Raw genomic sequence first — 21,838 nt, 5'->3', positions numbered from 1 at the left:
GTTTCTGTGTCTGTGTCATACTGGTTCTGAAGTTGATTTAAGATGTATTGTCTGAAGATGCGATACACTAACTACAAGAAGTGACCAGCTCCTTACACTATCTGTCCTTAAGTTCAGGAAGTCTTAACATTTGAGGGCATGAAAGTCCTTCCGATTATACCCTCCTATCTCACATAGGTGCCGGCATGGGTAAGCAGAGTTCCTAGTCCACAGATTATCTAGTACCAGGACGCGTTGCTAGAAGGGTCGTATCTTGGTTCACTAAGGAGCTACATACACACAAAAGCTATTTTCTTTCTGAGGACTTTGTACTGCTATCAGTTTCATATTGCAGAGTGTCTGAATTGGGGAAATGTTTATGAAATAGGTATCAAGACTTAAATGTATATTGAGCCTAGGGCTGAACTTTTCATTCTGTCGTGGAGCCTCTATCAATGAGGAGAGTTCAGAAATCAATTTGCACATGAAAGGAATATTCTTACGAGGATTTTCTCATCGATCATAGAGACTTTAAGTAAAGACAAGATGACTCCGGTAGCCAGGCACTAGTGAAGAAGGTATTCAGAGCTGTGTGTGTAGGTATAGCGAGTGGTATAGTGGGTGATAGTTTGTAGTAACTGCCACCAGTCAAGGAGAGGGAAAGTCAGGCATGTGACAATAGCCTCTCAACTACCTTAGGAATAAATCCTTGTATCAATAGCATTAGAACAGGATTGGCTCACCCTGCTTAGTATACTGTGTATTGCAGACAGAGGGCTGTTGAGCAATTCCTAATCAGATAACCTTCCAATCAGATACACTCCAATACACATGGTTACATGGCCGGTTTGGATTCTTACATTAATCATATAAGCCTATCATCAAACAGTCATCTGCTTGGTTAGACAGCTGGTCAAACTGGTGGTTTCACTAGAAGTGGAATGGACATGTACTGTGTTCACTAGAAGTGGAATAGACGTGTACTGTGTTCACTAGAAGTGGAATGGACGTGTACTGTTGGAGATAGCATGTGATGTAAGGGCTCTGTGATGAATTGTGCTGCATGGATTTGACAGTCACAAGCGGTTGTTACACACTGCTGTCATAAAATCTACAAATGTAGATATGTGAATCATGAATTATTTTGGATCACCAACTTGAAAACTTGTTGACATTTTGTCAATGTCTTCATGACCTATGCTGTGACCAGAAATGGATATTATGTGTTGAGGAGTAACGCTGGATATGTAGATTGAGTTCTCAAGGATAATGTTAACAAACCGCAGTCAACACAATGGCTTGAAGAGTGTCAAAAACATGGCAGAGAATGTTACCTTTTCATTTATGGTGCACATGTTTTTAAAAAACACCTTTTTGAGCTGAACTGGTTGTGGTTATTTCATTCTGTGAGATTATCAAAGTCGTTGTGGAATTTCATGATTCTTAATGACATAATTAACATTGTGTTAATAGCCTAACCCTCCTGGATGGCAGAGCAAGTGTGATTTAAAGTCAGTGATATGTTTCATGTGTAGACAAATGTGCAGCTGACTGCGGTACAGATACGTCTTACTTTGGATATTGTGCGCGTTAACTAAACACTTTGGATATTGTGCGCGTTAACTAAACAGACATTCGGACATTTCAGTGTGGGGAGGATCGTGTGATCATCATGACTCCCTCTAGTCTTGTTGTCACGCCGATTCTCACTCGACCGAAGACAACCAATGGGATGCTACGGAATGCGTCCCTGCGGAACATTTATGGCAGGAGATGTTCCTATACTCTGCTTGGGGAAAACAAGTATCTCCGATTTAAGGACAGGCCATATTCATCGGGCAACAACCCATGGTAATTATTATGTGCAGTTACTTTATATTGCCATATTCATCGGGCAACAACCCATGGTAATTATGATGTGCAGTTACTTTATATTGCTATATTCATCGGGCAACAACCCATGGTAATTATGATGTGCAGTTACTTCATATTGCTATATTCATCGGGCAACAACCCATGGTAATTATGATGTGCAGTTACTTCATATTGCTATATTCATTGGGCAACGACCCATGGTAATTATGATGTGCAGTTACTTTATATTGCTATATTCATCGGGCAACAACCCATGGTAATTATGATGTGCAGTTACTTTATATTGCCATATTCATCGGGCAACAACCCATGGTAATTATGATGTGCAGGTACTTTATATTGCTATATTCATTGGGCAACAACCCATGGTAATTATGATGTGCAGTTACTTTATATTGCTATATTCATCGGGCAACAACCCATGGTAATTATGATGTGCAGTTACTTTATATTGCTATATTCATCGGGCAACAACCCATGGTAATTATGATGTGCAGTTACTTTATATTGCTGATTGGTATATTACTTTCATAGAAGATAAGGGTGTCCCGATGTCCTTTATGTTTCTGTTACAGCTTATAGCGATCAGTGCCAAAACCTTGAGTCTACAAGACCATACATGGTTCTTGCCATGGCTTTCGGTTGATTTTAATTTCAATACATGGACTCTTCATTGAGCTTACCATGCTTACTGAACTATACAGAATTTTACTTGCCTCTGGCTTCGGACTAGTGGCTAAAGTTACTGACAGCAAAAGTATTTGAATTTGGAGACACCCAAACAGGGTTAAAAATTGGTGCTAGTCCTGTAGTCCTTGCCAAACGGCCTAATAGTTAAGGTATCCTAAGGACAAGTAGAAATTTGCCATTTTGAAGGGTTTTGCTATATGCTATCATTGTAAGGACTAGTGGACTAAACTTGTTAGTTTCTACCACTGCCCAAATAGTTTGATTTTCATGACAAAGACATGTTGAACACTGATTACAAGTGAGGCTGTTGCTAGGCTACTTTCATCCATAGTGTTTGTAGTGACTTTTTGTTGAAATTGACATACTGCTATATTGGATTGCATTATTTTTTAGCATTTGGATTTAAAGAATAATAATTTAAACTCAAAATAAAAACGAAATGTGCGGCAGGTGCCTGAGAGCCAAGACTATTATTTTTTAACCTTAGGGTTAATTATGTGAGCTTTAGAATACTGACTTTTTAAACTGCCAGCCCCAGTGGACTGACAACTATAAAAAATACCAGTCCCACCCAATTTTGTCAGTCCCAACTGACTTTGAACAAAAACAATTTGTATGAAAGCTACCTGGTTATTATCAGATTCAATGCAGTTTACTTTCATGGCTACAAATTCAGTGACATCATTTCTTATAGAGACCTACATGTCATCCACACTAAGTTCAATCACAAATATCTCTCTTTTTTTCTGAATATCTCACTTTGATTCAAGACTAAGTCAGTACAAATAGATATTTAATCTCAAGCTAAGCGAAATATTATTTCCTTGCACTAAAAATAGACAACGGGAAACCCTGATGACAGACAAGTGGACTTCATTCAAAAGTATAATTTTTTTACTATCCACGATGTCTTGTCCAACAGCAACGATTTTCAAGATACCTTATTTGCCGGTCCATAGGGACTGGCAGTCACAGGAATTACCAGTCCAAGCCTAATTTTACTGGTCAAAAACTGGTAATTACTGGTTAAGGGGAACACTGCTACTTATACAAATATGCTGTGGGAAATGCCGAATGTTGGTATTGCTTCCCCTGTTTGGTATTGACGCTCCTGTCTTGCTGGACATAATGGTGATAGATGATCCCTACCTACCTCAAGCAGTGCAGTACCAGGTGGGCCAGATTGTCAATATTCTCATGTCAGAGATTTATACCAGGGCTATTTCCATGTGCAGTTTTACTGTAGGAATGAGTTTATTACAAAGCCACAGTAGAAATCAATTGAATTTGAACATACAACCAGAATGCAGAGAAGTAAACCCATGCTTGCCTTAAAAGGTGACTATGCTTGTCGTAAAAGGCGATTAATGGGATCGGGTGGTCAGGCTCGCCGACTTGGTTGATGCATGTCATTGATCCCAATTGCGTGGATCGATGTTCATGATATTAATCACTGGATTGTCTGGTCCAGACTCGATTATTTACAGACCGCCGTCATATAGCTGGAATATTGCTGAGTGCGGCGTTAAACAACAAACAAACCAACCAACCAGCAGAGAAGGAAAATATCTTAGATTTATAGAATCCTCAACAGTATGTATTAGGGCTGGGACAAGTCCAAATTTACTACCCTGGTACTCATCGACCTATTACCCGACCCTACCTGGGTACCCGCTGTAGGTCTCAAGAGATAGGTACAAAATGTCCAATTGGGAATAGTTTGTCTGTTGCCCTGGACAAAATGTATTTAGAGACACGTATAAAATGATCTGGTCATGCATACACTGAAGTTGACTGAAGTTTTATCTTTATTCAAACATATAAACGTCTGGGTGCATAGTCAAAAAGAAATGCCAACATTAGTGACTTGTGGTGTAACGATATATTTCAAGATCTTTTTGTCATTAAACAATATATCACATGACCAACCATGGGTCCGGGTAGTTCTGTGGGTAGCAGGGTCCTTCTCAATACTCACCGGAGTTACCCGTCCCAGCCCTAGTATGTAACACTTCTTGGATATTGTTGTTTTTCAAAATACTTAATGTAATTTAGGGCATGTTTCAAATGCATGATGGCCTCACAATTCCTTATAATTATCAAGGTCTTTGACCATACACTGGAAGAACTGCATCACATTGTTCGACAGCTATCTACTGCATTGTCAGGATTAGTTCGAATCATAATGCCGTTTCAGCCACTAGCCCAAAGGTCTGGTAAACTCTATTTTGGTGTAGTAAGCTTAGTAAGTCCTTATATTGACAGTCGTCTCAAGTTCATGTCTGGACCTAGTCTGGCTGATATGGGAGAAGGACAGGGGATCTTACTCCCTCTTTCTCATCAAGACACAGGAGTGAGTGGTACACCGCTTTTAGCAATATTCCAGCAATATAACAGCAGGGGACACCAGAAATGGGCTCCACACATTGTACCCATGTTGGGAATCGAGCCCTGGTCTTCCGCGTGACGAGCGAACGCTTTGACCACTAGGCTACCCCACCACCCCTCAAGACTTGCGCCATAAGTAAATTATTATTTTAAGATTGGTACAGAATGTTCATGATGATAATGCTGATACAGGACTATATTGGCTGTCTCCAGTGATGACTGACACAGGATCAGCACCCCATACTAGTATGCACTCATGTGCTATGAAGCGGGAGCCTTTCTGAACAAGCATTTACAGGGATTGGTCCCGGGTTGTATGTGTATCTGATATAACACTTGTCTTTTCACATACTTCAATAGGCAGATTTGAAGTGCTGTTCAGAACGTGCACACAGTTTTGGGATCGCTTGATTTCTATAGCACATTAGGAACACCCAATTTGCCCCTTATTCATAACAGACCACATGTGCAGTGTACCTTATATTGTCCACACAAGCAACTTGCTATCACTTACAATTACCTTAACGATAAGATCTAGCTGCAGAATGATTCCCAGTAACATGCATTGCCGATGTCTTTTTTACTATTGTATAATTCATTCCAAGTTGTAAACTCTATTGGCACTATCTCTAAGTGTCAGGTCTTATCAAAAGTCTCTTATCAAGAGTTATGTCCCCTGCTGACCTTGCCAGTGCCTGGAGTGTGTTGGGTACAAGCAAAGTAAACACGAGTTACACACTCGACACGCCAGTCTGTTGTTCTACCCGACACAAAGCTAGCCCACTCAACCTGGTGACTGTCACAATGGAGCTTACACAAACTGGGGGAAAATATGCCGACATTATTACACTGACTCTTGGTCGATACGTCCACCGGTAAGGTGGACTGTCCAGCCTGATGCAGAGGAAGAAATTGGACTTCTTATACCCCGACAAGCCATGGATTGTCCTCAGTCCAGTCAAACCTATTCATGTCAGGTCATTTACAGAGTGAGTGTCACCTTTCTACGCTTCACTGATAAACCTTGAGCTGATATGAGGGAAGTTACGAAGCCCATTTCTGGTCTGATCTTGTCTTTTGCAGTATGGATCTAAAGTTAAATTTAAATTCAGTTTTTGAGAGTGACATTAACACAGGTTATGTTTTAGTGTTGAGGCTGGTGAGTGATCTGTCCTCGAAAGTTGAGAATGGGATTCAGCTAACTAGGTTACCCTCGAAGTTATTGATCCAACAGTCGTGCCAAGTCTATTCTGCCAGGACAATCTGCTCTCCCATTCTCCAAGTCTGGGTGTATCTGATGTGTATTCCATGCTGAGTCAGTGACAGATGACATGCTGTCCATTAGGTTACTGGCACCCTGTTGGACATCGCTAGTTGTGCTGGAAACAAGGATAACGTGTGGTTAGGAATACATCTCTGAACATCATCAGGTAGGGGATGTGATTATTCTCGATGTAACGTCATTGCTTCTTGCATCATTAGGGCTGCTTCATGAGTGGCTGGTGTTCATCGTTTGTTTCTGTGATGTGACACTTCTGGTTGGGAACTGTCTTTATTAATGATTTAAGAATAAACAGTACGGAACAAGTGAGTAACAATTAGCCGAAGGGGATAATATTGACGTATTTATTATGAATTCAGTGACTTTTAAATTTCAGATTTCATAAGGTCAAATTTTGTTGTGAGGCAACGAGTTTAATTATGCATTTTTGCAGTGAAATTGATAGCTAGCATTTCTGTGCTCGGTGAGTACATTCTGGTACATAATAATAATAATGATCATGATAATGATCATGATAATAATAATAAGTAGATGGCTGCAGTGTTGGAGAGTTTCACATTGTCTAAAAAGTTCTGGGTGGGTTCGACTAGGCAGGTCTGGGCTGCGTGTAGAGGGGACAAGGGCCCTGAGCTGATGATGAACCGATCCAGCCCGACTGTGCCAGGATCACCCAAACCCTCTTTGCTGCATTTTTAATTTTAATCTGTAACAAATAATAATGATAATAATAATAACAACAACAACAACAACACCAATAATACTGTTATATGGCATGCCTGGGAAGGTATTCACTTGTACATGTTGGTCATGCTGGAGCAGAAGTTCTGCATGTGTTAACCATGTAGAGGTCCTGTGATGTCTTACTTTTCATCATAATGAACTTCAGTTTAGGCTTGTTGACAACATAGCTTGTTTTGTACAATCATGAAAAATAGAAATTAGTTCAAAAAGTGCATGAATTAGTGTTTTCATTGATTGATAATGAAAGTACACAAAGATATTAAATGTGAAGAACCTGAAAAGGAAGATAGGTTGTTCACATTTAACTTCCTTAATCAGAAAGGGGCAGTCGGGTAGCCTAGTGGTTTAAGCGTTGGCTCGTCACGCCGAAAGACCCGGGTTCGATTCCCGACATGGATACAATGTGTGAAGCCCATTTCTGGTGTCCCCCGCCGTGATATTGCTGGAATATTGCTAAAAGCGGCGTAAAACCATACTCACTCACTCACTTCTTAATCAGAAATCTGTGAAGATCCGGGTTAGAATAGGTTTCCAGCAACCCATGCTTACTGTAAAAGGCAACTATGCTTGTTGTAAGGCGACTAAAGGGATCAGGTGGTCAGGCTTGCTGACTTGGTTGATGCATGTCATCGTATCCAATAGTTGTGGATCGATGTACATGAAGTCAGTCACTGGATTGTCTGGTCCAGATTTGATTATTAACAGACCACGGTCATATAGCTGGAAAATTGTTGAGTGCAGCGTTAAACAACAAACAAATCCTTTATCAGAATCAAAATTACTTTATGTTTTTATAAATATCGTGACGGTAAGGTCTCGTCTGTGGATTAGTCTTTTCATAGATCTTTTAGCTTTTGGAGATTGTTAACTCCAGTGCAACACAAATGTCATTCAGCAAACATCATGATGTCGATACTCCAAGCTCAGCACATTAAAGTCTTCTTTATGATCGGGGCATAACGAATGTGGCAGGTGCAGCAAGGAATATCGCTATGTATAGGATGGTTCCTATGTGTAGATGCCTTGCATCACCTGAATGATGTAGAGAGTGATTCTTGTCCTCGTCTTCTGACCACTCTGTTTCCATTTTGATTGATGATCATGTCTTCAGAAGGGTAATACAAAATTCAAGTTTTGTATACTGTTTTCCTCAAAACCGCACCCAAATCAACAAACTTTTGAAACAGAAATCTGATTTTGCATTTTGGAGGCAATATTTTCTTCTTGTTCATGTAACTTATTTTTTTATTATGATTGGAAGGACTGGAAGGTTGGAATACAATAAAAAAACATGAGGAATTGTTCCAGATTGATATTCATGGTCCTATCCACTATCACTATTCACTATCCTTTGTGTTATTTTCTACTGATCAAAATTGTGTTGACAGAAACCTATATTTGTATTCAAATTTTGAAAAAAAACCTTGTTATATAATGTGAATATCAACAAATTATAAACAAAGAAATATTGCAAGTGTGACTAAACGGAAACATTAATGAACACACAATGCAAGGCCGTAGTTAACTTTTTTGGAAAAGGGGGGCAAATATTTGTGCAAGTATCACTTGTCCCCAACTTGATTCAAATAAAACTGTTTTATATAAAAAATCCTGCCCCCTGGCTGGCTACAGCACTGCAATGCCATTTAGAAAGTGGTCAAATGTAACAAATGTTATATTTGGGATAACACTTTCTTGGTCAAGTGCAGATTTTTGTACTTTTGGGGTTTAGTCCTGTCCAGGAACATTAATGTTCTCAGTGTATCTTAAAGCCAACATTTTTTAGTGTGTATCACCATGGCAACACTAATCCTGAATTCACGACCAACTAAAGCAGTAGATAGATTTGTCATATGACAACACTGTGCTGTCAATAAGTGAACTACAAATGATAAGGTATAGTCAACCAGACAAGCCATGTCATGTCTACATGTACAGCAAGTAAGACCACACCACCTCCGCCAGCTACACCAGAGTCTATGCATGGTACTGCTGTTGGAAAGACTTGAGGATTACATGGCTCAATGGAGGTCTATTTGATCCAACCCAGCGCCAATTACTGAGGCGTTGTAAGAGATGGCAATCTAGAATGAGACTTGGTGAATGAGTGCTGTACTTTATTGCCTGTTGCCTTTCCATAGAGAAATCTCAGCTGAAATCTGACTACTCCCAGTGCTGGGGCTAGATTAACAGTGGCAGTGCTGATTAAACTGATTCAGTGGCAAGGAAGGCTGACTTGGAGGTTATTGGTCATGCGTTCATTATATGTGTACATTAATAAGATTTATGATTTTGAGGTATTTCAGTATTCTCATTGTTTTGGGCAACACTTGGTACTTGTAAGGATTTACTGGAGGATGTATTTAGAGTTTCATGTTGAGGATATTCAGCGTTAGAAATTGGCACCAGTCCTGTAGTCCTTGCCAAACTGCCCAATAGTTAAGGTATCCTAAGGACTAGTAGAAATTTGCCATTTTTAAGGGTTTTGCTATATGTTATCATTATAAGGACTAGTGGAGTAAAACTGTTAGTTTCTACTGCTGATATTTATGGTAAGGTGACCCTCTGGCATTATCATTTTGGGAGAATTACAGAACCAGGGAAGCAATTCCTCAGAAATGGGATAATTTTCTTTTCAATTTTAATTGACTTGTCTTTGCATGTGTTTGTTACAGGTACCACAGGGGCTTGATATGCTTACCTTTTCCCAAACATCTGGTATCATCACCATTTGATAGTGATTCATAAAACACCTGCTCACGGTATAGTCGGAATCATGCACTCGACTTTGCGTTTAGCAGGGATTTCTCATTAATATGGAAAAGGTTTTGTCGCTTTTAGTTACCAGGGAGCAGCAACAGTCCTGTCTGAGGTTGAGATCCTGGTTTGACACTAATGCTGACTTGATCCCCTGACTCTGTCTAAATATCCGTGTCTGACTTTCAGTTCTTCCAGTACGCCGACAGTGCCGTTCTCCACTGCAGACCTGCTGTACAACCCGGAGGCGAGTCGGCCTGCCCCTACAGCTGATGACTTCTCCACCACCGATCTAGTCTACTTCGACCGGGACAAGGACAAGCACAAACTGCGGGACATCGACGCCAACAGGAGGCCAAGCAGCAGGAACAACTCCAGAAGATCCATATCACTGGAAAAAGGTAACACACTGGTGCTATGCTTCACTTGTTGAGGTAAATTCTGATGTCCTAATGGTAACTCAAGGATGTATGAAGGATCTGTTCATTCTATGGACAAATGAAGAATGAAGCCAAGGCGTACTTGTTATTACCCTACTATCAATCGTGAGGATTTATTAGGTCCCTAGATTCAGATAACTTCTTTGAGAGGCATTTAGAAGTTGGAGAACTAAGTAAGGATAAGGTTTGTGGATGAACTTCTTTATTTTTATCCCCCGCCCAACAAATTTGGCGGGGGATATAGAAATGGACTCTGTCCGTCCGTATGTTTTGTTTCCGGAGCATAACTCAGAAACCATTCAATATTTTTTCATGCAACTTTGCAGGTCTGTCAAGTACATGCTGAACTGATGCCTTTTGCTATTTAATTTTTTTAAATTTTTTACGTTTCCATGGCAACAAGATGGCCATAGGTTCTGTGAGTGTAGGGTTCGTTTCCGGAGCATAACTCATAAACCGTTCAATATTTTTTCATGAAACTTTGCAGGTCTGTCAGGTACATGCTGAACTGGTGCCTTTTGCTATTTATAAATTTTAGAAATTTTTATTTTTTACGTTTCCATGGCAACAAGATGGACTTAGGTTCCAAACTCTTCTTTTTTTTACAATTTCCATGACAAGTTCCAGCTCGTTTAAAAAAGGTTAGGGTTTGTTCAGATTTAATTATGTCATAAATTCTGCAACAGGGGTGGGGGATATAGCCACGTTTGTGGCAAACACGTGTTACAAATAGGAGCGATGCTTCAGTGTAGTAAAACAGTGTTGAAGGTTTTGCCTGATCACAACAGGACTAGTGCCAATTTCTTAACGCTGGATCATGAGGCATGTCATTTGAAGTAGTTCACTAGCAGAGGTAGAAACCAACAGTTTTAGTCCACTAGTCCTTATAACGACAACATATAACAAAATCCATAAAAAGGGCAAATTTCTACTAGCCCTTATGATACCTTAACTATTGGGCAGTTTGGCAAGGACTACAGGACTAGTGCCAATTTCTAACACTCGATCATGAGGCATGTCATTTGAAGTAGTTCACTAGCAGAGGTAGAAACCAACAGTTTTAGTCTACTAGTCCTTATAATGATAACATATAGCAAAACCTTTAAGAATGACAAATATCTACTTGTCCTTGTGATACCTTAACTATTGGGCAGTTTGGCAAGGACTACAGGACTAGTGCCAATTTCTAACGCTGGATCATGAGGCATGTCATTTGTAGTAGTTCATTAGCAGAAGTAGAAACCAACAGTTTTAGTCTACTAGTCCTTATAACGACAACATATAACAAAATATAAAAAAATGGCAAATTTCTACTAGTCCTTATGATACCCTAACTATTGGGCAGTTTGGAAAGGACTACAGGACTAGTGCCAATTTCTACTGCTGAGTTTAGTAAGGTTGACATCTCCCATATTGACCTGAATGACATACTTTGTTGGTTTACCATCAACTGCAACATGAAAGATTTCATGCAGCACTAAACATTCATGATGCTTTGACTTGATCCAATTATAGTACATATCTATTACCATCTGTTTCTGTGTGTTGTTAATGTTCCCTATTGTACTGAGTGTCTTATTGAACTAGCTCGCATGCTAAACAGGAGGTAGTTAGGTTTTAGGAAGTGTTGCATGACATATAGTAGACTTTTGTACTTATATGATCTGAGTGATAAAAGTATGAGTTTAGCCGTTTTGTGTGAAAATAGCATCCGTTACCAACTCGTGTTATTCCTGGACTGGGACGAATAGCGGCTCGTGCCCCTCTCATGGCCATTTTTGCAACCGGGTTCCGTCTTAGCACAAACGGGCATACCTAAAACAATTGTCAACTCATTGCGTAATGGTTCACATATATTTCCCCATATATTATATATATTTCAGATGCAATTTAAAGCACATCAGGACGTGCAGAATTATACAGTGTGATTGAACACATTTAAATGTGTCTTGGGTATATTTTTAGATGCAAGACAATTGTAAAATCAAAATTTATTTCGGAGGGATTCTTTGACGAAGAACTTGAAATCATACGCACATTCTGATTGGTTTGGCGTATTTTCGCACATAACATTCATCGATAAGGGGACAAGTTTTCTGGCAGGTTACGGAAAAGGGCGAGTGGTGATGAATGTTAAAATAGGACTGTTTAATATGAGTAGACATGCGAACAAAGAAAACACAATTTATGGATAACAACTTCTTTATTTTCCTGTAGTTTAGTGAGTTTAATTTTAAGTCTTGTCGGCAATATTTCAGCCATAATGTGATATTTTACTGAAGTGGCTATCCATCATTTATGTCCATTTTGTCAGCTTCTAAAATTTGCCGGTCATACAATACATAAGGAGCACTAGGTGTAGATTGTAAATGCAGCTTGTCTGTGTCTTGTATGTGCATGTGGCTTTGCATGATTGCTTTGCTTTTGCAGTTAATTTTGAAGGGGAAAAGGATGAGCTGCGGCCTATTAAGAACACGTTCCCCACAGCCAAGGGGCAGAACCATGGCAGGACCAACGGGGTCCGTGGAACACTGCTGAGAAGTGATCAGTTACTGAATCACAAAAACAATGTGCAAGGTACTTCAAGACTAGGCAGTTGCCTTTCCTGTCACAGCAGGAGCCAGGTTTCCTGTGGCGTAGTTACCATAACAGTGGCAGTGATAACAAATAAGGGTAGTCGTAAGATATATCAGGTTAGATCAGTGCCACGATTTGGTAATTGATGGTACTTGGTCTGTCAGCATTATACCAGTGTTTATAATCTGCATCACTTGGGCTTGCAACACAGATTCAGTTGGTTTTTTTTTGTTTGCTGTTTAATGCCGCACTCAGCAATATTCCAGCTATATGACAGCAGTCTGTAAATAATCCAGTCTGGACCAGACAATCCAGTGATTGACATCATGAGCACTGATCCACACAATTGGGATACGATGACATGCATCAACTAAGTCAGTGAGCCAGACCACCCAATCACTTTAGTCGCCTCTTACGACAAGCATAGTTGCCTTTTACAGCAAGCATGGGTTGCAGAACATCTATTCTAACCAAGATCTTCACAGGGCCCCAGAGTCAGATGAAATGATATAACTGAAAAACTGTTCTAGTGGCATGTAACCCATCTTCCCGAAGCAAGAGAGAGAACTGACTTAAAAAGTCCAGTTTCCACCCTTGCCGAACTAGGCTAGAATTACTGGACTCGATCATAGCGCCACCAGTGGCTTTTACCAGTTATGTCCCCTCGAAGACCAATGAGATTCCACCTCTCGTATCACTTGCGTTTGTTTCACCCAAAATGGTGGCACCCAGTCAGGACGATCTGATCGATAATCAGGATCTATGTTGTGATAGAACGGGTCTTACATCGCGAAATACATCAAATCACGTGAGCACCTTGATTAAAAACATGAAAAGATTAGGAAAATATCTGCTGACAACGATTTGGCGGTGCACATGCTTTGGAAATCCTGCAATCGACCGAAATCTGCCCGACAGTTAACAAACCAAATTTCGATTTCGGTGCGCGATTTTGATTGGACTATGCATAGACTCGTTAGTCCAGCCAAATTGTAACTCCATAATACCAGCCTAGTTCGGCAAGGGTGGAATCTGGACTTTTATAATCAGTTAACTCACTTGCCTCGTGAAGATGCATGTAACCCAACCAATCACTCACTCCTCCCGGAGGCACAGGTGTCCCTGTCAACCAAGGTGCCTCAATTCACTCTGCAGAATGACTGAAATACTGTTCAAAGCAGCTTTAAACCCAACTCACTCACCCACCTATTACCTCCCACTAAGATGGTGATCCTTTAGATAAAGCAAGTTTTCAGGAATCCATATTTCTCCTTAAGTGACATAATGCATGCAGCTACGTCAGTGGAGAATAATTGATCAGTTACCATTAGGAGTGCTGGTATGGCAATTCACCAGATATGTTGTCACAAAGACGCTAGTTTCTGAGTTCAGCTATCAATCTTTATTTGTTTGTTTTGTTTCTTCTGAAATCCCAGGCGTGATAAGAAGTCAAGGTTAATCTGTCAGTACCAGATATATAAATGTTTGATTTGGGCACACCAGGTTACCAGCTTGCATGAAATGACATTGGAGTTGGTATAGCTAGAGTGTTCGTGTACATACAAGTAAGCAGGTAGATCTTGCTGCCCACCTGAACACTGCCGTCATATGTTGCTCTTTTCATACCATTTTCCTGTTCATATTTACTTTATTTAGAAGCAAACATGGTCTATGAAGAATATTGTTCTTAAATTGCTTTCTTTATCTTCAAAATTCTGCTGATTTATTACATCAAAACGTTTTAGGGGTACAAATTCCTTTAAGCTAGACAGGTACACTGTTCAATGTTTGTCCCTTTAAGCTCGAGGTACACTGTACAATGTTTGTCTATCAGTCCTTTCCTTGTCCAGGACGGGAGTCCGATGACCTTGTAGCTATGGGCACAATATGGAGTCCGAACTTACAACAACGCAACTCCACAACAACGTCCACAACGACAAGTTCCAAGTCTTTCTCTCTTACTTCCACGTCTAACACATCCAATGTGAACCTCCGGAAAGGCCCAAGTGCTCCCACTTCACGGGTTGGCTTCCCAAACAATTTCTCCACATCCAGATCTACTGCCAAAGATAGTGAGTAGCTGGGTGAAAGATGACAATCCAGGCTTTAAACCGAATCAATCTAACATCCCTGGGCCCCCATTCCTCAAAGCGATCTTAGCGCTATGACTGTTGTAAGTCTATGTAAAAGTATGGGAGATACAGTTGTCTTAGCGCTAAGTCTGGTTTGTTGAACGAGACCAAGAACAAGGTTGATCCAATTTATTTGACCTAGTCAGAGGATATACTCTCTCAACCCCCCCAAAATAATGCCTTTGAAGAACAGGGAGAGAATTCATAGCTACCAAAAGAATTTGAATACAATGATCATTCATCTGTCAGTGCTGATGGTATGCTTTGGCAAAGTGAAATGAGTGTACCTAGGATGTTTGTAAATTGACTTGTTTTCCTTGTAAAATGGAAGTTAAGATTTGAACATCAAGTTTTGGAGAACACTGAAAGGTGATGTTAGACGACTAGAAACACAGATACAGAAATGATATGAAAGGAACAAATTAATAGATAACCACTTAGACTTTAGTGGTAGTGTTGTAGTATAGATCGTGTGTTACTCACTTCTGCATGGACCATTCACTCTCTCAAGGGCGGTCGGGTAGCCTAGTGGTTAAAGCGTTCGCTCGTCACGCCGAAGACCCGGGTTCGATTCCCGACATGGGTACAATGTGTGATGCCCATTTCTGGTGACCCCCGCCGTGATATTGCTGGAATATTGCTAAAAGCGGCGTAAACCATACTCACTCACTCACTCACTCACTCACTCACTCACTCTCAATCTGATGACACTGAGACTTGTTCGAAAAGATTGGATTCTTCCAGTTTCCTTTAACACTGAAAGCAGGAATAACCTTTTTGTTCCATTTTCAGGTGAACCAAAATATACAGACCCGGTTTCAGGAGCATCGCCTTCGTTCCAACAAAGACTAATGGAGTTGTCTGCCCTTGAGGCAGAAACCGTGCGATGGGAAAGAGCTAAGAAAATTAAGAAAAAGACCAAACAAGATCGTGATTCTTGATGTTGTTTGTAGGTGTAGATATTGTTGAGATGCCAAGATGGTAGCAGGATGCAATAAGGTGTCCCCTCAGCCTGCTGCAGGAGCCGTGCCAGTGGGGGGAGGATGCTCTGTGTCTGTGTGTTCCGTAGGACCGTACTTCGGAAGCTGGGAGAATTTGTCAGTGCTCAGTGTGGAGTGTCAGACTGGCATTCCCCTACTGGACACGGTGTAGTCATGATCCTTTCTGTGATGCCTACAGTATTTGACAGACCATGAGGACTGCGTAATGGACATGTTTTGTCTTAGTGTGTGATCTGCTCACTCATATATTTCACAAACTATTTTTTCACTACTTCGATTCAGTAATAACCAATTGGGTGAAGATAGTTCAAACCTGGAACATTATATTTTTCATATATTTCCGACAGGTGTGACTTGATCAAGCTTTCAAAGTGTGTTATTGAAAACTCCCACCTGACTGGTCCCATATCTCACATAGGGTATTTATGAACAGTATTGCAGCAACTACGGTAAAGATCATTGAGTGTTCGTGCCATGATACAAGTAAGGTATCATGATGTCATGCATAATGATCAAAACACTAAAGCCTATTTTTTCCATTTCAATAATATTTTGATATTTTCCGTTATTTCTCTGGAACAATTTTGAACATAGTGTGAATAATAATGAAAGATGATATTCTGTTTTCTGAAATATGAAGATGAGTTCTCAATTATCAATTTACCGTATTCGACGTAATAAGCGCCCATGGCGATAATTTCTAATATATTGGCTTAGTGAACAATCCCAATTAGCGCCCCTTCCAATTGATCAATGTACACAAGACTTATTTATTCACGTATAACACGCACTCGTGTGTTATATGCACCCTTAATTTTGGGCTATTAAAATCTAGAAAAATGTACTCTGTTTTTTTCACCAAAATAATATTCTAATAAGAGCCCCCCATTTCTAATTTTGATAGCGTCCTGGGCGCTTATTACGTTGATTACGGTAATTTAATTTCCAAGGTTCATGTGTCAGATCACAATCTTACTATAGAAATGCATTGTTGAAACCTGGCAACATGGGTAGGACACCGAGATCTCACATTTGAAACATCTCTGGTATTTCACCGTGCTGCTGTCATGGATGTATATCAGAAGTCATGTGTCCCGTTGCTGCCACTTGGACGAACCTGTGTCAGCAGCTTGTTATCAGCCATTGTGTTATTCTACAATGTAGAACTATTATGAATGTATTCAAACGAAGGAATCATCCTGTGTGTGTGAAACATGACCTGTTCAGCTCACCATTAAAACTTACTGTGTTCGACGTAATAAGCGACCACGGCGATATTTGCTAATATATTGGCTAGTGAACAATCCCAATTAGCACCCCTTCCGATTGATCAATGTACTCAAGACTTATTTATTCGTGTATAATACACGCTCGTGTGTTATATGCACCCGTAATTATGGGCAATTAAATTCTGGAAAATATATCTGTCGTATTATAATACGCACAGACTTTTCCTTTGTATCATTTCAGGCTGTCTGTTTTTTCTCTCATTAAAAATATATTCCAATAAGAGCCCCCTATTTTTAATTTTGAGAGCACCCTGCCTGCTTATTACGTCGAATACGGTATTTGAACAGTTGACATTTCAAGGTTTGTTACAGGAGGGGTATTTCTCTCTCTGAGCCATGGACCTCACATTGAGCTTCTTGTACAGTCAAGGGGAGATAATTACCTGTACTCTTTTGAGAACTACAATAACCCTAGCAGGGAATAAATGAAAACTGGGTTGACATTGACAGTCACTGTTACAGCCTGGGCTGTCATGGAATCAAAGATATTTTTGTGGACAAATCTTGTTATTTTCATCAATAAGTGTTACAGTATTAATACATGGAGGACAGAAGTTCCCTGTAGTTTTTCATGTTTCATCGAAACTTGTTTTAAATGTGTCTATTGAAATGTATGTTTATGTTAGGCTTAACAAAATAAAAGAATTGGTTCTCAGGCAATGACTTTTGAAACTATAGTGTGGGTGGGGGTTGTTTTTTTTGTTTTTTTTGGCTTGTTCAAACTAGTCCCATCAACCTGGCATCAACAAGCATACAAACTCCTATTGCCGCCATGACCATAACAGGAGATGCAGTGCGCATGTAAAGGGAAGTAACTGCGTGCTATATTGGATCTCTTTTTAAGTATTAGGATTTTAAATTTTTTTTAAAAATGGATATAAAAAAAAAACGTGGAGCAGACTTTATGATGAAGTGGGCAGTGCCTGAGAACCAAGACTAATTTTTTTAAGCCTTTTGGTTGAGAATATATCGCACTGATGGAAAACTGTTATCTGTTTGAAGAAAGTTGGTTTGGGCAAATGTTTTATGATTTTGTATCATGACACAACAAAATTTGATACACAGCTCTTAACAGAAATGATTTTAAGTTCAAAAGTTAAGTTGTAGTGTGTTTTGTTATGTTTGCACGTTATAGTGATTAAACGCCTAGTGCAAACATAGTGGAGGTTTCACATTTGCACCAACTAGTTCACATAATTATTTGTTTTCTTCTCTTTATATATATATATATATACATATATATATATATATATATATAATGCCAGCAATAAAGTGCTCACTTTAAAACAAGTTCATAATATGCGTGAACCTTCAAACAGTATTTTTGTATCTTAACCTTGAAGAATGAGAGATGGCGAACATGTCAGTTTGTTTCTGTGATATTTGTCCAGTTTTATTTATTTGGAGCAAGTTTTTCATTTGAATTACTAGTTAGAATATCTGTTGTTTACATGCAAACTCATATCATATTATGTTGAAAAGATAATAAATGTACGGAAGTACTACTACTGTATTTGTTGTTGTTGTTGTTGTTGTTGTTGAGATTTGAACCTGGATTTTGCAATGTGGATACAACGTGCCATATTTAGCACCTTGCTTGCTTATATTTAAGAAATCTTTTTGCATTCATGGAAGTATAAATGTTAAAGACAGTGTGTTTACTGTGTAAATCTGAACAGCAGATTAGTGTAAAGTGTGACCCACTTTTTACTGTTTACCCATCAATTCAGAAATATATTGAAGTAAATTCTTAAATAAATAATTCAACAAAAATAACTTCACAGACAGCTTTTTTAATCATTAAAAAAATGAAGACAAAATATCAAATTCAGGGACATGGTTCAGCATTATAATGCAACACAAGCCCCGCCCACCCTGTTATTAGCCAATCAGGACATAGTTGTCTACTAATATCTTTGGCCTAATTGTTTCTTGGTGTATGGGAAAGAAAATTGATTTGTTAGTTAATGAAGCAGTGTTCGAAATAAGCGCCTAGGCCCGTGGCCAGTGGATCTAGCGTCGGGCGGTAGTTCCAAGTTTGTATGAATCCTTATGGCCTGCAGTAAATTTACGTGTTGATTTATTTGTAAGAATAAGCTGCAGGTTTTTTAAAAATGAGGGCCTGATGACAGCCTGACATTTCTTTTTATTTCAAACACTGCAATCAAGTGCTATGGATCCACTTTACACAGTTCTACATTGTGCTTCACAGGGACATTTATAGACTAACATTCAGTCTCTGAAATCTTATATTACACAATATCCTTCTTGACTCTAAAAATAAAAAAATTCCCTATGCTGATGCTGTGGAATAGAGCTAGCTTGAGCTGGCTAGACTTGCTTTTGTATGCATTTCTAGATTATTATTTTTTCATAAAATAAATATATTCCACGGTCATGGTGCAGGACTAGGACATTTATAGGACACCGTTCACACAATGCTGCATTGTTCTGCTTTAAAGTTTACACGATACTGTGTGCACATCCTGCTGATGTCACTGATGACACTATAGGAGCAGTTCATCTATCCATCAACCAACTAGTCAAATATTGAAAAAGCATCAGTCCTCCATAGGATACGTGTATAGTTTCAGTGTATAAAATTCCCTAAAATTTCAGTCAGACAACTGGATTGGCAACTTTGCAAAGTCCCCAGACCAGAAAATAAGTTGCCTGTCCAGAATTTTCCAGAGTAACGAACAAAAGTAACAAAAGAATGGTATTATTTAATATTAGTTCTCAGAAAGTAACAATAAACTGGTGGATTGTCAACTTAGTAACTTCAACTCGCGACCATCCGGTGCAATGTTTCAAAACTGAATGTCTGTCTGTATAATGACCGTCTCAGACGGTCGGGCAGGCAGGTATTTTTAACAATGATATTATGTAGCCTTGAAATGCGTTATATTATCGTACTTCAAAATAATTAATGCCGTGTGAAAGTTACGGCAGTAAAATATGATGTATGTAGGAAAATATCCCCACGGTATATAACACAAGCATACGACAGTAGTGGTAGTTGCCACTGTTGTCTCACGCAGTACAGATGGTCAAATCAATGACTTAATGTCTGTTACGATGCTATGATTACCCTCAGAGCCTTTGATTTATTTGTTTGGTTGTTGCACTCAGCAATATTCCAGCTATATGACGGCGGTCTGTACACAATCGAGTCTGGACCAGACAATCCAGTGATTGACATCATGAACATCGATCCACGCAATTGGGACACAATGACATGCATCAACCAAGTCAGCGAGCCTGACCATTTAGTCGCCTCTTACACAAGGATTTTACGGCAAGCATGGGTTGCTGAAGACCTATTCTACCCCGGATCTCCACAGGGACAGGGCCTAAGCATCAAACCTCTGATGGTGATCGTATATGAACCGGCACTTTGATGCACACACCTTCTTGTTGGCATCGTCGACAAGACAGGCTTAAACAGTTGGTGGTCCCAGCACAACTGAATCAAGCCATTGAAAACACTCACTGTACTTGCCTGCTACATCAAGTTTTGTGATCTGGGTAAATCTGGCAATAAATGTTGACCTGATGACAGAGACAAAATCAAGGCACTAAATACTGCACCTTGACGTACACTGAAAACTGACACACAACCTATAAAGGTTATGTAGGTAACCTTTGGACTGTCCAAGGCCTGGTGTTGGTGTTTCAGTTTTCAGCCATTCTAGTACTTGTGTGATCTTCCAACACCATCCCTATAAAAGGCATAGACAGCAGAAGTACTGACGGGAAAAGAAATAAACTAATTTTTGACGAGCATTTGTTATAACAGGAAAGACTAAGGTCGGTAACGTATCAAAATAACAAATTTATTGATAGTTAGCCAATGTCCATAGCCATCTAAACCTTCATGGAAAATGACAAGTACACTTGGAAATTGTTTGGGAATTCTTTTTAGGAAACAGATGACTGATTTGAAACATAATACAGCGTGTTGTGACCGTCACTATCGCCTGCTGATGCTGTTGTGTTGCTCCTCACACGTGTGTAAGCAGGTGGGTGTTGATTTGTAAATAGGTGCAGTAATAATAGATAATATTTCTTACCTATTGACAACATTACATTTGCATTAATGTCTCAAAGTTTTAATGACATTAAATTTAGGACTACCGTATTCGACGTAATAAGCACCCACCGGGTAGAATATACATGGGGTGCTTAAGATTTTTCTTTGTGTATGTTTAAGGTTTTTTTCAGTAATGACTCTTTGAACCTAAGCAAGATTTCAGGCTCTTAATTTGGCCTCATGCACATGGAATATTTTACTGGTGCTTCAGAGACTTGACGTGTAAAAACATCTCAGATTGTGTCACAGGATTTGTTTTGTTTGTATGTTGTTTAACGCCGCACTGTTCCAATATTCCAGCTTTATAATGGCGGTTTGTAAATACTAGTAATCGAATCTGGACCAGACATTCCACTGATTGACATCATGAGCATCGATCTACGCAATTGGGATACGATGACATACATCAACCAAGTCTGTGAGCCTGGCCACCCGATCCCGTTAGTCGCCTTTTACGACAAGCATTGTCGCCTTTCACGGCAAGCATGGGTTGCTGAAGATCTTTTCTAACCCGGATCTTCGGATACGGGAACTCGATGACAGTGTGTACAGCGTAATATATTCGTATACAAAATCACACTCCTCTATACATTT

At 39.5% G+C, this 21,838-nt stretch overlaps 1 protein-coding gene across 4 annotated transcripts in view; it reads left to right on the top strand.

The window, feature by feature from the left end:
• Window positions 1-18,010, top strand: part of LOC139480136 (uncharacterized) — a 78,584-nt gene extending 60,574 nt beyond the window's left edge. For 3 of the 4 annotated variants that reach the window (XM_071263165.1, XM_071263166.1, XM_071263164.1), the window contains exons 2-5: window positions 9,902-10,113; window positions 12,583-12,729; window positions 14,580-14,801; window positions 15,654-18,010. In XM_071263165.1, coding sequence (XP_071119266.1) covers window positions 9,902-10,113; window positions 12,583-12,729; window positions 14,580-14,801; window positions 15,654-15,802 — 730 coding nt within the window. In that variant the 3' untranslated portion in view covers window positions 15,803-18,010. Of the gene's footprint in view, window positions 1-5,784; window positions 5,922-9,901; window positions 10,114-12,582; window positions 12,730-14,579; window positions 14,802-15,653 lie in introns of those variants that run through there. The other variant, XM_071263167.1, reaches the window with a different exon arrangement.
• Window positions 18,011-21,838: the final 3,828 nt, after the last annotated feature.

This window comes from Haliotis cracherodii, unplaced genomic scaffold, assembly GCF_022045235.1.
Source record: "Haliotis cracherodii isolate W230 unplaced genomic scaffold, xgHalCrac1.p SCAF_4, whole genome shotgun sequence".
NCBI lineage: Eukaryota > Metazoa > Mollusca > Gastropoda > Lepetellida > Haliotidae > Haliotis > Haliotis cracherodii.
Note: the sequence above shows the minus strand (reverse complement) of the source record. Positions and strands in the feature narration are given on the sequence as shown.